The 16,141-nt window shown below is 53.0% G+C and overlaps 1 protein-coding gene across 1 annotated transcript in view; it reads right to left on the reverse strand.

The window, feature by feature from the left end:
* Nucleotides 1–16,141, reverse strand: part of LOC102474421 (collagen alpha-4(VI) chain-like) — a gene marked incomplete at its 3' end in the record, with an annotated part of 70,866 nt that overhangs the window by 23,863 nt on the left and 30,862 nt on the right. The window contains exons 5-12 of the mRNA XM_027769173.1: nt 15,324–15,956; nt 12,774–13,316; nt 11,938–12,166; nt 10,601–10,926; nt 5,841–6,175; nt 4,336–4,414; nt 1,968–2,110; nt 1,752–1,844 (exon numbers count right to left, since the gene is read on the reverse strand). Coding sequence (XP_027624974.1) covers nt 1,752–1,844; nt 1,968–2,110; nt 4,336–4,414; nt 5,841–6,175; nt 10,601–10,926; nt 11,938–12,166; nt 12,774–13,316; nt 15,324–15,956 — 2,381 coding nt within the window. The remainder of the gene's footprint in view (nt 1–1,751; nt 1,845–1,967; nt 2,111–4,335; nt 4,415–5,840; nt 6,176–10,600; nt 10,927–11,937; nt 12,167–12,773; nt 13,317–15,323; nt 15,957–16,141) is intronic.

The following is a 16,141-nucleotide window of genomic DNA, read 5'->3' on the forward strand; positions in this document are numbered from 1 at the left end:
ATTTTGGATGGAAAATACATTTTTGTGTTGTAATGGAAAAAAAATTAAAATAAAAAAAAAATTTAAAAAAAAAAAAAAAAAAAGATGGCACAGAGCTTCCAGCTGGGAGCCCTCTTCCACGTGGCTTTGTGATCACACCCACGGTAAGTTTCCTTCCGTCCCTTGAAGGAGGAGCTTAGCCGCCCTTCCTATCGAATGAGGTTTTCTCCCTTAACCATGCTAAATTGCCATTTTCTTTTCAGCTAACCCAGGTAACAAAGATGCAAATTAACCACTGCATAAAACTAGGGTCCTGTCTTTGCTCAGTTTTTCTACAGAAAAGAACATTGGGAAGGAATGAGGGTCCACAGCTGCGCAGAGAGCAGACGCTGGACAGCTGACGAGCTGGTGGGTGAGCGAGGCTGGTGCACGGTGGGACCTGTGAGTTCCCTTCAGGTAAACCCACGCAGGCAGCGCAATGAGCTGTAGAGAAAGAGATTCGGGGCCGGCAGGTGCGTAGTGGTTAAGGTGCGGGGCTCCCACATGGCCAACCGCAGTCTGAGTTCTGAATCTGACTACTTGAAAACCACCCTGGGCACGTGTGTATGCGTGCCCAAAATCCCAAAGAAGAATGGAGGAGGAGGGATTGTGGCGTGGCCATCCCCCCAGGGGGTGTCTTCTCACTGTCCTCCTCTCTCTCTCCAGCGAGCACACATGCTCTATGGCAGAAAAAAAAAGGAATATGAGCTGTTTGGGGTCAAGCAGACACAGGGGCTTAAGTCCCAAAAGTCTCTATATGAGGGTAACTCCGGGGAAGCGGCCCCTTCGCTTAGCTCAAGTGCATTTTGTGAAGCAGCCTCTACATTAGTGTGGCCTGAGCTGAGTGGGAGCTGGGCCTCTCTCTCGTGGTGCCCGGAGGCGGCGAGCTGCTTCACAAGGAAGCCGAGTCCCTCCTCCCAGCCGAAGTGGACAATGAACACAAACTTCGCACTTTCTACGAGAAGCGAAGGGCCCCTGCTGCTGATGCTTTGGATAGAGAGCAGAAGGTCATGCAGTCCGCCGAGGGGTGGAAACGACAGAGGTTTCCCACGGAGCAGGTGTCTCGGCCCAGGGCCGCGTCCGCCTGCTACTGAGGAAGGGGTTCCTGCTGCAGACCACGGAGAGCTGGAGAGGAACACACACCTGTGGGGGCTGCGTTGTGGGTGCCAGTCTGAGCGCTCTCAACTGGGTTATTGCAAGAGAGGAGAGAAGGACGTTCCCAGACTGATTCCACGGCACCTCGCTGCCTGGGCCTAAGACGGAGAATCCGAGAACTGTCCTCTCTCTAAAGAAGACGAGCCGCCCACGCGCTGCAAGAAAGCCCTTACATAGAGGTGAGGAGGTAAGAAACCAGGACCGAAGCGCCTAAGGCGGGCGTCCTGGGACGGCTCGGGGCCTGCCACACAAACGCCGTGGACGGCTCTCAGAGGCAGCTAAGAAACACGTGGAGAGGCAGCAGGATGCCCTAAGCTTTGGGCCAGGAGAATGGAGGAGGCCAAAGAGCAGGACACCCACAGACACAGGCTGTCCTCCCTGAGAGCCCCTACTTCCAGTCTGAGTCCACCAGAACTAAGACTTTATAGAGTAACTAACGCGGTCAGGCCTTTAAAAAGTCTCTCTCGAAGGTCTTTAGAGGGTGAAGTCGGAAAGGCTTCTAGCATGCCTAACATGGGCCAGGCGTCGTGGGCCCTGAAGGGCCTGTCTGCCCCGGGTGAGCGCCCAGGACCCCTTACCTTCCTCCCAGGACTCCCGCCGTCACCTCTGTGACCCTCTTCTCCAGGACACTCGGGGTACCTATTGCAGCATGCCCGTTCGACAATCGTGACCTGAAACACAGAATCTATTTACATGGAGCATTTTTATCTCTGTTGGCAAAATGTCCGCCACGTTTTTAAAAGCTGTTATAATTAATAGGACCTAGTTAGGTATGGCTGTTAAAAAGTACTTACAAGTTGCTTGAGCAAGGTGCTCGGGAGGCCTGGCAGCGTGACGCTCAGAGGTTGCTTATAGGCAGACCCTCGGCCGAATTCCAGCTCCTGCAGCTCCTCCAGCCTCTGCGCCCCCAGGTTGATGATGAGAAGTGCAGAGAGCCCTGCACAACGGCAGCGCAGCGGGCGGGGGAGTTACTCAGGGTCCTCTGAAGGATCCCTGTCCCAGCTCTAGACGCTCATCTGTCATTGCTCGCCTCCCGTATCCTTCACTTGTCTCAAACTGTGTGTTTGTTAAAATCAGAACTAGTTCTGGAAGCCAGCGGTGGCAGTGGTTAAGCCACTGGACTCCCTCACAGCTGACTGTGGTTCAAGTCCCAGACCCGGCAGCTTGAAAATCGTGCTGGGCACGTGTGCCTAAAATCCCAGGAGAATGGAGGAGAAAGGACTGCAGCATGGCCATCCGCCCTGGGGGTGACTGATCACTCACACAGTGATGACTCCCCACATGGGAAAGGTTATAGGTTCGTGTCCTGGGATCTCTGTGAACAGACCAGGCACGAGTGTGGTCAATGAATGGTTTGGGGCGGCTGAGACTGGGGTGGGCAATGGGGAGGAACCCCACTGGGGCATCTGTCTGTCTCCACCACCACCACCACCACCACCCCCCGCTTTCTCTCCGTGTGTGTCTGTCTGCCACCTCTATCACTCCTGGAGGGAATAAACTTTAAAAAAAAAATTTTAATTAAAAAAAAAAAAATTAGAAAAAATGGGGAAAAAAGACTTTTATTAGATATGGTAAGAAAAAGAGATGACATTTCTTCTACTTCCTACTTGTTAACAGGTAGGAAGATTTCCAGATTGGGAATTAATCAAAGCAGATCTTCAAATTGTGAATTAAACAAAGCAGGACTGCCTCCTCTCAGGGTTTTGGGCACGTACACACACATGCCCAGCATGAGTTTTAAGCCTCAGGGTCCGAGACTCAAACCACAGTTGGACCGTAAATTCTTAGCACGCACACAAGTCGGCTTTCTTTGCTATTGTCACAAGCTATTTGATAATCTTATGGTTTCAAATTGAGGACATATTCTTAATTATTCTTTAAAAATAAGTTATTACTGCGGCCAGCAGATGGCATAATGGTTAAATGGCTAGATTCCCACATGGCCAACTGAGGTTCGAGTCCCAGAGCCGGTGGCTTGAAACTCACACCAGGCACATGAGTGTGTGTGCCCAGTATCCTGGGAGGAGAATGGAAAAGAAGGGATTGTGGAGTGGCCAACCCCCGGGGGTGATTTGTCACTTTGCCTCTTACTGTCTCTGTCTCTCTCTCTCTGTCTGGTTAGCACACACACCCTAAGGCAAAAAGTTCTATAAAATAAATCGGAAGGAAAACCGCTGACCTAGCACACGAGCAAGGTTTACAGTATCCTGTCCGTGCTCCCAGATCCCTCCCAGAAAGGGTGCGATTTAACTCCCGGGGCAGTCCGTGTGTAAGTTCGGCTGAGAGCAAGCTGAATATACTGAACACGCTCTGCAGGAGGAGACTGGGACACGGCACGTCGCTGGTGGTCTATCCTGAGTTGGCTTTAGAGCTTGTTGGGTCATAAAATGGGACAAGCCAGCTCCCCGTTTAACGAGCGACAGAGCACAGGGACACAGCTAAGGGCGAGTGCACGCCACACCCAGCCAGGGCCAGGCCCCGCCTCGCGTCCCCTGTGTACTGGGCACCATTTCCTGAGTTCTACACCCACAGAGCTGAGACCAGGGCAGCCCTTGATGGAGAAGGAGGGCAGACTAGGGAGCCAAGCGCAGGGAGTGGCAGGGTGCAGAGTGGGGCGCAGCTCCAGGCTGACTCTGGGGAGTCCAGGAAATAGAGATAGGTGGGCCCGAGAGCCCTAAGGGTCACTCGGCAGCTTCTCACCCTGAGGCAGGAGACGCCCCTGCAAGCCCACCCTGAAGGAAACCTGGGGGGATGGAGAGGTAAGAGACTTGTGGGACACAGAGAAGGTTTATCTGCTGACGAGGATGGGTAATAGTCTCGGCTGGGCTGGACTGAGCTGTAAATCACGCTGGGTAACGCCTCTTCACAATCTGAGTGATGTACAGCGATTTAATGTACGAATAATAATAAAAAAAAAAAAAGAAAGAAAGAAAGAAAAGAAAAGAAAAGGCCACACTGCGTTGGTGATTGGATGGTCTTGTCTCGGGCAGGGACAGGTCAGAGTCGGGGTGCCTGGGGTAGCTGGTCCCTCAGCCCTGAATACCTCTTCATCTCTTCGTCTCATACAGAGAGAGGGTGGGCATCGCCCCGCCCCTGGAGGTCGGTCCAGTGCCACCTGCATTGTTGAGAGAGAGGCTGGGCCCTGGGTGACCTGGCACTCACCGCTGCCCCGGAGAAGCTCTGAAGTTCTCTTCAGTCTCCACAAATCATCGTCCAGTCCATCTGAGAACACCATCAGGACCTGCGGGCATTGGGGGGGGGCAGGAGGGTTTTCAGGGAGGCAGAGAGGGAAGGGGAAAATAGGAAGGTAAAGAGGGAGGGGAAAGTGAGAAAGAAGGAGAGAGAGAAGGAAGGAGCAGGGAGAGGGGAAATACAGGAAGGGGGAGGAAGAGAGGGGCAGAGAAGGTGAGAGAGCAAGGAGGGGAGGAGAGGGGAGGGAAGGGAAGGGAAGGGAAGGGAAGGGAAGGGAAGGGAAGGGAAGGGGGAGAAAGAGAGGGAAGGGGAAAATAGGAAGGTAAAGAGGGAGGGGAAAGTGAGAAAGAAGGAGAGAGAGAAGGAAGGAGCAGGGAGAGGGGAAATACAGGAAGGGGGAGGAAGAGAGGGGCAGAGAAGGTGAGAGAGCAAGGAGGGGAGGAGAGGGGAGGGAAGGGAAGGGAAGGGAAGGGAAGGGAAGGGAAGGGAAGGGGGAGAAGGGAAGGGAAGGGACAGAGCGCGGGTGCCGTAAATCACACAGTTCTAAAAACCGCAAGAGCGAGCTCTGTGAGTGTGCAGGCCCCCACCCTGTGCTTTCTCACCTGTCCCTTTTTGTCCCTCTATTACATATTCAATTTTATTTCAGCTTCTCTTCCCCTGAAAGAAACTATCTGAGCTAATTTAACCTGTTCACTAATATCCACCTTTATCAAAGGAAAAATACGAAAATGTGAACAGGAGCTTTTGACTATGCACGTGTGTGGAGAAATGAGTGGGTTGGTTATTGCTATTCCTGTTACATGCTTGAAATACACTGTCTACAATTAAAATGTATTCCGTTACCCATAAAAAATTGTATTCAAAATTAGTAATATTGGTAAAAAAAAAAGTACTAGATATGTGAGTGAAGGAGAAACTAAATACAAGCTACAAAGACTTGAGATGCCTTTTCCCAGAATTTAACACGGTGCTAACACATCCCATGCAGTAGCTCCACCTCCGTGGCCTCCTCTGGCTGTGGCATTCAGAGGCAGCAGACAGCGAGGAAGGGGTCTGAGGTGTGGGCTGCACTGAGGATCCACCAGCCATCACTAAAAGCAGCCCGAGGTGCTAACTTGAAAAACACTGGGCCTACTCCAAATGGCGGTGAGTCACTGAAAAGCTCAAGAGTCTTCAGACATCTGAGTTGGCTTTGGAACGAGTCTGGGCCTTGGAACCACCTAGATCACGGAACTGCGGATGCCTTGAGGAAGGGATTTTATTCTTCTGCAGCTACTGGCATGATTCGGCAGAGCCTATCGGCTCAATAAATGTGTGTTAGTGAAGGAAAACATCAGTTCTCACTGGGCAGAAGTCTAGTTCTCCTCTACCGAGGATCTCCAGTGAAGAGAGGTGTCACTGACCTCAATGCCAAAAGCCTTATCCATCCTACCCTGCCTGAAGGCTCCATGGCATGAGTTCCCAGCATTTATTACCTTCACTTTAGCAGTAGAAAGTTGGACAGTATTATTTCCCAGGGACTGCAGAAAGTTCACATTCATGTAGCTGTTCCTGGCAGCCTGGTGAACCAAGAATTTCTGGATGATCTCATCACTGTACTTCTCAAAGCCTGAGTCAAAAGTAAGCTGGCCACTTGAGCCGGGTACCAAGTATCGGAACCTCGGAGTCAGCTGCTCAGGAGTGCCACAGCTGGTGTTAGAGAGCAAAGCCAACTGCTGCATCAGCTCTGGGAGTAGCTTTTGAAGCTTATTATGAAGTTGTCTTGAGGTAGTTGAGATATCAATTCCTACAGACAGGTCTATGTTGCATCCTTTGAAAGAAGAGAAGAAAATTAAGTTAGTCATCTACAGAGGCATTATTAAGCTCAGAAGGTAACAGTCAGGCATCCCTGAAAGTAAAAAAGCCCAGCCAGCCCATAGAAGTTTAAGCTAAATAATGGTGACTATTTAAGTTTTGGGATTACTTGTTACACAGCAAAAGCTAACCGGTGCAATGCATACTCTTCAATATCTCTATGCCTCTCTAGATCCCGTTTTTTTCTGTCTGATATGTCTTTCCCCATCTTACCGCCCTAATCTGGTTAACTTGTACGTATCTTTCAGGTAACAGTATAAGTGCCCCCCTAGAAGCAGTGATTCTTGTAAGCGTCCCCCTAGAAGCAGTGACTCTGTCTCCACCCCTTTCAAGTTAAGCTATTAAATGCCCCATATGTTCAACACTACTTTATTGGCCTTCTCCCCACTAAGCAAGGGTTCCTTGAGAGTAGGAGCTATGCATTCCTATTTTCCCATTGTCTAATACAGATGTTCGTTTAATGTTTGACAAATGAATAAAGAAGGAACTATAAATGAACCTGGAGTCTTTTTCAGCAGTTGCTATAAGCATTTTCTTCTCCCTTGGAAGTTTCCTCCCTCATTCACTGTCTGTGTATATCCAGACAGTGTGTGTTTCAGGGGTGTGGATGCACGTTAGAAAAGAGCAGGACTGGGCCAGGTCTTCAGCCTAGTGGTTAAAGGAACCAGACCAGGGTCTGAATCCTGGCCCCGGCACCTGGAAACACACTGGCCACATGTACGTGCAGGTCCGAAAGCTCAGCGGGATAGAGAAGTGCAACAGAGCAGACTGCAGCAGCCCACACCCTGGGTCTCCTCCCTCTCCCCCTCTGTGTCTCTCTGGCAAGCACATGTGTGCTCTGGCAAATGAAGGAGGAGGAGGAAGATTAGGAGGAAGACGAAGAGGAAAAGGAGAGGAACAAGAAGAAAATAAGAGGTGGGGACTGAAAACCATTCCCCGTTTTCTTCCTTCTGCCTAAAAGTATGTAAGCCCTCCCAGAAAGTTTGTGTGTAGAGTTCAAAGGCTCATTGGCATTTCAGACCTTCTACTCAAAGCGGTACAAGACCCTTCTCAGAATGCCCCTAAGGGTGCATAAGCTGATGGCCACGGACACATCTGGGCTGAAATGTGGATGAATAAATGAAAACGCAATTTAACCCAAAGGGGGCCACTATTACTACTTCTTAAAAAGCGTAACTTAGGGCTAGCTGAGCAAGCCAGAGCATGTAGACATTTCCTTCAACCATCAGCATAGGAGTGTTCGGCCGAGCCTCGGTAAAAACGAAACTGCAGATCTGAGGGTGTAATTTTGGGGGAAATAATTAGATGGAGAACCCTTCACTACGGAAGAAAGTCATAGCCAGTAGCATAAAGTTTCCCGAGGGCCCGAGAGTCAGAAGTGAGCCAGGAGTCTCCATCCCCTAAAACATGACACTTCCTGCTAGCCAGGCAGACGTGTTTCTGGGCGTGCCGGGGCAGAACGCGTTCCTCTCCTTTCGTGCACAGTCGCTGGGGGTTCTGTCTATTCTGAAAGCTCTAACTCACATGCACAAAGCAGCTTTCAGAGATGGGGGTCCCACCTGTGCAAAAGCCCTCATTTCAGAAAAGAGAAACTTCCTTTCCCAGTATGGTGCATTATTCCAACCTTTCTAATTTACACTTTTCCTCCAGGGATATTCCCAGCTGGCTTTTTGCCTGTAATTGACAAATACAAGGAACGATTTATTTCCTGTTACTGGAGAGGACTGAACCTTGCCAGGTAACCCCTAAGGTCTTTTTCTGCTTCGTGATTCTAGAAGTCTATCATTAATTAGGTTCCAGCCATTATTAAAGTGTCTAGCTAATTTCATCAAAAGCCTGAAGATAAAGATGAAGATCAACATAAAGTCTAACTTATACATCGTGTGAAATGAACTGAAAAGAAAAACAGGAATCTGGTGTGTTTTCTCCTCTAGGACATCCCTATCTGCATATAAACAAACAAAAAACTAGGAATTGGACATTGAAAAAATCTGAACTACTTAATGTAAGACATCCCATAATCTATGATTATTTTTTAAATAATTGTACATGCATATTCTTCACAAATGATTTCCAAATTCACCTAGGCTGTTACCAAGTAGTAATATTCTCTAGATAATATAAGCAAAGATACTAATATTAATGTTTTAGAACACTGAACTTTAGGGTTGGCTCCCTGGCCTGGTGGTTAAGGAGCCAGACTTCACATGGAGGGATCTTATTGTCAGCATAAAAGTACAAAAAACTTGTACCATTTGGATCAAATCCCAGACCTTGAGGCTTGAAAATTTCACCGAGTGTGTGTGCCTACCTGCCCCAAGTCCTGACCGGGGGGCAAAGGGCCGCAGCATGGCCACACGCCATCGGGCTGCTTGTCCCTCCTCTGATTCTTGGTTGTTCTCTGGTGAGCGCACACACGCCGGGACAATTTCTTTTTTTAATTGAACTTTAGAAGCTGATGGGGGTAAGCTCTGTGGCCTGGTGGCTAAGGCAGTGAATCCCACATGGCCGGCTACACAGTTCAGTCCTGGGTCCGGCAGCCTGTGAAACACGTGGAGTGTGAACAGACATGCCCGGAGCCCCGGGACGGGGGAGAGCAGAAGGGACCGTGGAGCACCATGATCTGTGGGGTGCCTGCCCTGCCCCTCGCCCTGACTCGGATAAGCTACAGGTCCTCTAGGCCAGACATGCGGCAAAGCGCGTGGGAAACAGGGATCTCGGCCCAGTCCTTGGAAATTGAGCTTCAGCCTCCCAAGGGAAGGCTGGTGCACGGCACCCCGGCCTCTCACACGGGCTCCACACCACGCACCCCGGCCTCTCATACACACACACGGGCTCCACATCACACATCCCAGCCTCTCACACACACACACGGGCTCCACACCATGCACCCCGGCCTCCACACACATGGGCTCCACACCACGCACCTGGTCTCTCACACACGGGCTCCACACCATGCACCCCGGCCTCTCACATGGACCCCATACCACGCACCCCAGTCTCTCACACGGGCTCCACATTATGCACCCCGGCCTCTCACACACACACACGGGCTCCACATTATGCACCCCGGCCTCTCACACACACGGGCTCCACACCACGCCTCCCGGCCTCTCACACACACCCACGCGCCCATCATGCACCCCGGCCTCCACACACATGGGCTCCACACCACGCACCCCGGTCTCTCATACACAGGCTCCACACCAGGTGCACACACAGCAGTAGGTGCTTGGGCTTCTGCTCTAACCGGACTGCTGGGGAGTTTGAGCCCTGCCCCTGTGGCCTCTCGTCTGTTTCCCACCCCTCCACCCCTGCTTTTCACACCTGCACATCTGCTGGCAGGTACCCAGCAATAGCACCTCCCGCACTGGAGGCTGTGACCGGGTAGACGCGGAGCCTCACACACCAGAAATAGCTCGCACATGGGGGACATGGCGTACGTGTGTGTGTTCAAGATCCCGAGAGGAGAATGGAAGAGAAGGGACTGTGGCGTGGCCATTCCCCCTGGGTGGGTGATTTCTCATTTTCTGTCTCTCTGTCTCTCTGGTGAGTGCACATGCCCTGAGGCTAAAATCTCTCTTAAAAGAAAAAAAAAAAAAGGCAATACAGTATTACAGACTCTAGAACCAGTCTGCCTCAAGTTCAGGTCTCAGCTCTGCCACTGGCCTGGGCCAAACAGCCCATGTGCCTGGAGGGCTTCATCTGCGAAGTCGTACCTACGCCGTGGGGCTGCGTGGGGTTAATGCTCTCGTATGAAGCCCTGGCACGCTAACTCACCACACAGGTTAGCTACGCTGATGGCGGTGGGGCCATGCGGGCAGGAGGTACACAGGGCCTCCCACAGAGACCACGCCCTGAGAGACAAGTGCCCGCGAGAGAAGGAGGAAGAGGAGACTTGGACTGTCGGGAGGAGAGATCCCTGTCTCTGGGCCTTGCTCTTTCAGATAAAAGCCTGAGGGGACAAAATGGGATTGAAGATGACCTCATGGAGGCAGGCTGGGAATGAAGCCGCGGGACCCCGATACAGAGCTTCATAGGAAAGCCATGTGCTTCCCTCCGGGAGAGAGACCACTAACCAATGCCATCTGCTCTTCCCCGTGCCTTTGGACAAACCCCAATGCGGAGTGCACTGAGCACATTCCAGTCTGGTTGCAACTGTGTACGGGAATAAAAGGAAGATTCTGGCATGCCTCAGGTCTCCGGAGACCAACGCCATGGCAACCATGGGAATGATGGAAAGAATCCCCGGGGAGGGAACCACACGGATCTTCCTCCCCCACCCCGAGCTGGAAGGAGCGGGGGTTTAGTATCAAGAGCCAATGTGCCCCTAATGCCTGTGACAGGCACGTGGCTCCGCTAGGGACGCTCCTTCACTCACCTGGCGGGCTGCACACCTCGTCGACGATTTTCTTCTCCAGTATCTTCAAGGACTCGAAATTGTCTTCACAGAATACTCTGTCCTGGTCATTTGTAATCTCAAAAAGCTGAGCTGGGTGAGCGTTGCCCACCCCAATGGCAAAGATCACAACGTCCCTGTCCCTGAGGGCCTTGGCTGGTGGGACGACGTTATCCTGGGCAACCCCGTCCGTGATCACAATCAGGTACTGGGCCACGCTGGCTCTGCCCCCTCTCGGACCGCTGAAGAAAGGCAGAGTGAAACTGAGGGCCTTCCCGGTGCAGGTGCCCTCGTTCATCTGCTGGACGCTCCGGATGGCTCTGCGGATGTCCACCCTGGACGGGTACTGGTTGAGCCGGAACTCCTCCCGGGGAATCGAGCTGAACTGCAGAAGGCCGATCTGCGTCCCGTTGGCACCAATGTCAGACTTGTTCACGATCCGCTCCATGAACCCCTTCATCTTCTCGAAGTCCGCGGGGGAGATGGTCTCCGAGCCGTCTATGAGGAAGATGATATCGGCCTTCCTCTTCGTGCAGGCTGCGGTGAGAAAGGGGCGGGACATGCATTCACTCGGAGTCCGAACCCGATGACTGCAACCCCAGGGGTCTGCAGTGCTATATGTATGACATGGAAATATTGTTAAACAAAGTAGAAGTCGGGCCAGAAGTGGCATAAAGGTTAAGGCAGCCAGGTTCCACACGGAATCCAACTGGAATCCCAAATGTGCAACTTGAAAAACACGCTGGGCATGTGTGCATGCCCGAACCCCCAAGAAGAGAATGGAGGAGAAGGGGCTGCGGTGTGGTCATCCTCGCGAGGGTGCGGAGGGGCTCCTCACTTCCCCCACCCCTCTTCAGCAAGTACACACCATTGCAGCAAACTTGAAAAACAAAAAAAAGGAGAGAGAGAAACTGGAGGTCAGTGGAGGACGTTTTCTGCAGCCCAGCACGTGTCAAATTACACACGGCCGTAGAACAAACGTGTAAAATTTGGCCAGTTAGGGTGCTCCTAGGTGACGGTCACTGAGTGTGTCCAACACTCCCTGGCCAGCCAGGGGACCCACTCTTGGAGAATGAACCCTGTTCAATAGCTTAGTCCTGATACACGGGGTGGGGGGGCAGATACTCGGAAGAGAAAGCCTTACGCTCCGAGCAGATGAGCTGGACCACGTCCTTCTGAATGTCCTTCAAGATGTCATAGTCGTGCACGAAGAACACCTGGTCATGCGCGATCTCCTCCAGCTCTGTGGTGTTGGCATCTCTCACTCCAATGGCGTAAACGCTGACTCCGCCGTCCCTGAGTCTCGCTGCAGGCCCCGCCTCCGGATGGCTCTGCGGATGTCCACCCTGGACGGGTACTGGTTGAGCCGGAACTCCTCCCGGGGAATCGAGCTGAACTGCAGAAGGCCGATCTGCGTCCCGTTGGCACCAATGTCAGACTTGTTCACGATCCGCTCCATGAACCCCTTCATCTTCTCGAAGTCCGCGGGGGAGATGGTCTCCGAGCCGTCTATGAGGAAGATGATATCGGCCTTCCTCTTCGTGCAGGCTGCGGTGAGAAAGGGGCGGGACATGCATTCACTCGGAGTCCGAACCCGATGACTGCAACCCCAGGGGTCTGCAGTGCTATATGTATGACATGGAAATATTGTTAAACAAAGTAGAAGTCGGGCCAGAAGTGGCATAAAGGTTAAGGCAGCCAGGTTCCACACGGAATCCAACTGGAATCCCAAATGTGCAACTTGAAAAACACGCTGGGCATGTGTGCATGCCCGAACCCCCAAGAAGAGAATGGAGGAGAAGGGGCTGCGGTGTGGTCATCCTCGCGAGGGTGCGGAGGGGCTCCTCACTTCCCCCACCCCTCTTCAGCAAGTACACACCATTGCAGCAAACTTGAAAAACAAAAAAAAGGAGAGAGAGAAACTGGAGGTCAGTGGAGGACGTTTTCTGCAGCCCAGCACGTGTCAAATTACACACGGCCGTAGAACAAACGTGTAAAATTTGGCCAGTTAGGGTGCTCCTAGGTGACGGTCACTGAGTGTGTCCAACACTCCCTGGCCAGCCAGGGGACCCACTCTTGGAGAATGAACCCTGTTCAATAGCTTAGTCCTGATACACGGGGTGGGGGGGCAGATACTCGGAAGAGAAAGCCTTACGCTCCGAGCAGATGAGCTGGACCACGTCCTTCTGAATGTCCTTCAAGATGTCATAGTCGTGCACGAAGAACACCTGGTCATGCGCGATCTCCTCCAGCTCTGTGGTGTTGGCATCTCTCACTCCAATGGCGTAAACGCTGACTCCGCCGTCCCTGAGTCTCGCTGCAGGCCCAGCCACGGGGTCCATAGACTTGCCGTCAGTGATGACTATGAGGTACCGCGTCACGCCGGCCCGAGCAGTGTCCGCAAAGACCTGCGTCATGTGATCCAAGGCCTCCCCTGTGTTGGTCCCACCCCCGGCCTGCTGAATGTCTCTGATGGCCATCTCCAGCTGCCCCGCACTGGGGTACTGGCCGAGGGTAAACTTGCTTTGGATGCCATCTGAGTACTGGACAACGCCAAACTGGACTCTGTCAGGCCCCACCTGGAACATCTTTATCATCTCGTTCATGAACGCCTTCATGTCAAGAAAGTCATCCGGGTAGATGCTGCCCGACCCATCGATAAGGAAGTAGACATCTGCCCTTCCGATGAGGACACAATCTAGGCCAGAAGGGCGGAAACCACAGTATCGATGCCAGTCTCCCACAGCCCAACCGTGACCCCACCCGGGGCGTTCTGCCGGGAGGTGATCGGCCTACACAGTACTGCTCCCAGTCTCACCACAGTCCCCCAACCTGTGACCCCACCTGGGGCGTTCTTCCGGGAGGTGATCAGCTTACTGTGTAGACCGAGCAAAATGCTTGGGAGTGAGTGTGGAAGCAGCCGCCAGCCAACGACCAGCAAGGCTAGATCAATACCCCGCTCCTTGCTCGGTGTGTAGGACAACCCAGAGGGGAATCCGTGCAGCTTTCCTTAGGACTCCGCAGAGCTGAGCCCCAGGCACCTCAACACCGAGCTGAAGGCTCCCCCAGCCCCTGCCGCCTGCCCTCCCTACCCACTGTCAAATCTTTGCTTTCCTGCCAGCCTCCCATGCTCACCTCCCACATAAGTCACTTGCTTCAGTCTGTCTCTGATGAACCCCACGTAAGATATGAGCTAAGGGAGCAGCAGATGCCACAATGGTTACATCACTGGACTCCCATGCAGCTGATTGCAGTTCGAGTCCCGGACCCAGTGGCTTAAAACTCACACCGGGCGCCTGTGCGTGCGTGTCCAAGATCCCGAGGGGAGAATGGAGGAGAAGAGATTACGGTGTGGTCATGGCCCCCGGGGGGGGATTTTTCACTCTCTCTCTCTCTCTCTCTCTCGCTAGCACACATACCCGGTGGCAGGGGGAGATATGAGGTAAATGTAACCTGACATTTCTCAAACGGGGAAGTTGAGAACAATCTAAAAGTAAAAGCCAGAACGTATTTGAAACCCTGAATTGTCTCAAGGGCAAAGCCGCTCTGCATTAGATCCGCCGCCTCCACTCACAGCAGACGGGACCTTTGCTTCTCAGTGTCCTAGCGAGGGCCCTAACACCTGCTCAGTAAGGACCCGAGCCCGCCCCTGTAGGCAGTAAGTACAGTCATGTAAACAGCACAGAGCTGAGTGTTACGAATTTAGGGCTAGGGTTGCTCGTGTTTGATGCTTGTCACCTAGCAAATTGCTCGGAAAAGAAGAAAACATACTTTTCTCCTCACCCCCTTTAACCCGGGCAGCCTCGCTTTGTGTTATTAATCTCTGGATTCTCTTGACCCAGAAAAGAATTAAGAGCGTCTTCATGTCTTCCAGACTGACAGGTGGGAGTCGGGCGCCCCAGCTCCGGCGTTCATTTGGGGGAACTGAGATCCAAGTGCCATGGTCCACACTTACACTAAAGCAACAAGTGTCGCTTACCTGAATAAAACTAATTTAATGCCACGTCCTTTATCTCATCTAGCAATCTTACCACAGGGGGCATACGCCGGAGGGAAGTCCTGCTGAGAGGGACAGAGGGGGGCCATCTCTCCCTATCATAGGTATTTGTCAAATCCTGAAGACAGAAGGGAAAATAAGGCATTCGCATGGACCCCGCTCGAACCTGGCGTCCACTGGTGACAGGGAGATGGCTGCCCAGAGTCTGAGGACCCCTGTGTAGGAAGTGGCATCTCTGGGCCACCCCTACAGTCTGGGCCCAAGAGGTCCATGAAGCCAGGGTCTTGCGCTGCCCGAGGGCCCTGGACGCTGCGTGCACTGTGCACTCTTGCCAGGCCTGGACAGTGGGGTGTGGGGTGCAGGAGAGAGGCTGAGACGGTCTCTCCCAGTGTGGACGGAGCTCAGCATCTGCCTGTCGCACTGTCAAGTGCTTAGCAGAACGTCTACCGCGGTACACATGGCCAACATAGCGCCGCTGTGACTATGTGAGAGCACAGAACTGACAAAATCACCGTTTCTATCTTTTCCTCACTTTTTACTTCACTTTATACTATGAAGGCAAAATAAAGATTTTATAACTTTGGGGTTTCTGCTTATAACAAATTGACTCCAATTTTTCCTGTGCTTGGGGTAAGGGCGGCAGGCGTGAGCCCCAACGCAGCCAAGATCTGCAGTGGGACGAGAGACGAAATGCGGAAAAGGCCCTACCTTTCGGCGGGGTCTCGGCCGCCCCGGCAATGGAGACCGTCGTGCCCACGGGCGTCTCGGGGCATAGCTGCTTTGTGAGCTTGCTTTCCACCCTGAAGAGCTGCAAGAAGGACTCGAGGGGCATGGCGTGCTTCCAAGGAGGGTACGAGGCCATCTTGTCTAGATCCTTTCTCTCCGCGGCGCGCTGGGTCCCCACGGCGTAGATGGTGACCCCCGCTCTGCGGAGGAGGGAGGCGGGTCTGGACACATTGTCCTGCGAGAAGCCCTCCGTGATGACCACGGCGATCCGCCGCACGCCCCGGTGGGGCCGGCTGCCCTTCTCGGGAACGAAGACTTCTCTCCGGAGGAAGTCCAGCGCGGCACCCGTCCTCGTCCGGCCCCTCCGGCCCCGGTAGGCTAATCTGTCCAGGTGCGCCAGGATTCCCGCTGGGCTCCGAAACGTACCCAGCGAGAATTCCAGTCGCGGCTCCTCGCTGTAAAACACCAGGCCGACTCTCACCACGTCGGGGCGGACGTCCAGAGAGCTGACGGCGGTCTTGAGGAAATCGACGACTTGTAGGAAATTGGATCGCCCAGTCCTGCCAAACTCCTCCACGAGGAAGACCACGTCGGCCGGGATGGCGGTGGGGCACACTGCAGACAGACAGACAAGGCAGGAAGAAGGGCTTTACGTGAGGACAGGGGCTAGAGACTGCGCTCCGTTCAATACGGAAGTTAAACGCAGCCACGCGCGGCATAGTCAGTACATGCGTGGTGATACTACACTGACTTCCTCCACGCGGCATAGTCAGTACATGCGTGGTGATACTACACTGACT

The sequence above is a fragment of the Tupaia chinensis genome, unplaced genomic scaffold, assembly GCF_000334495.1.
Source record: "Tupaia chinensis unplaced genomic scaffold, TupChi_1.0 Scaffold148822_2, whole genome shotgun sequence".
Classification (NCBI taxonomy): domain Eukaryota; kingdom Metazoa; phylum Chordata; class Mammalia; order Scandentia; family Tupaiidae; genus Tupaia; species Tupaia belangeri.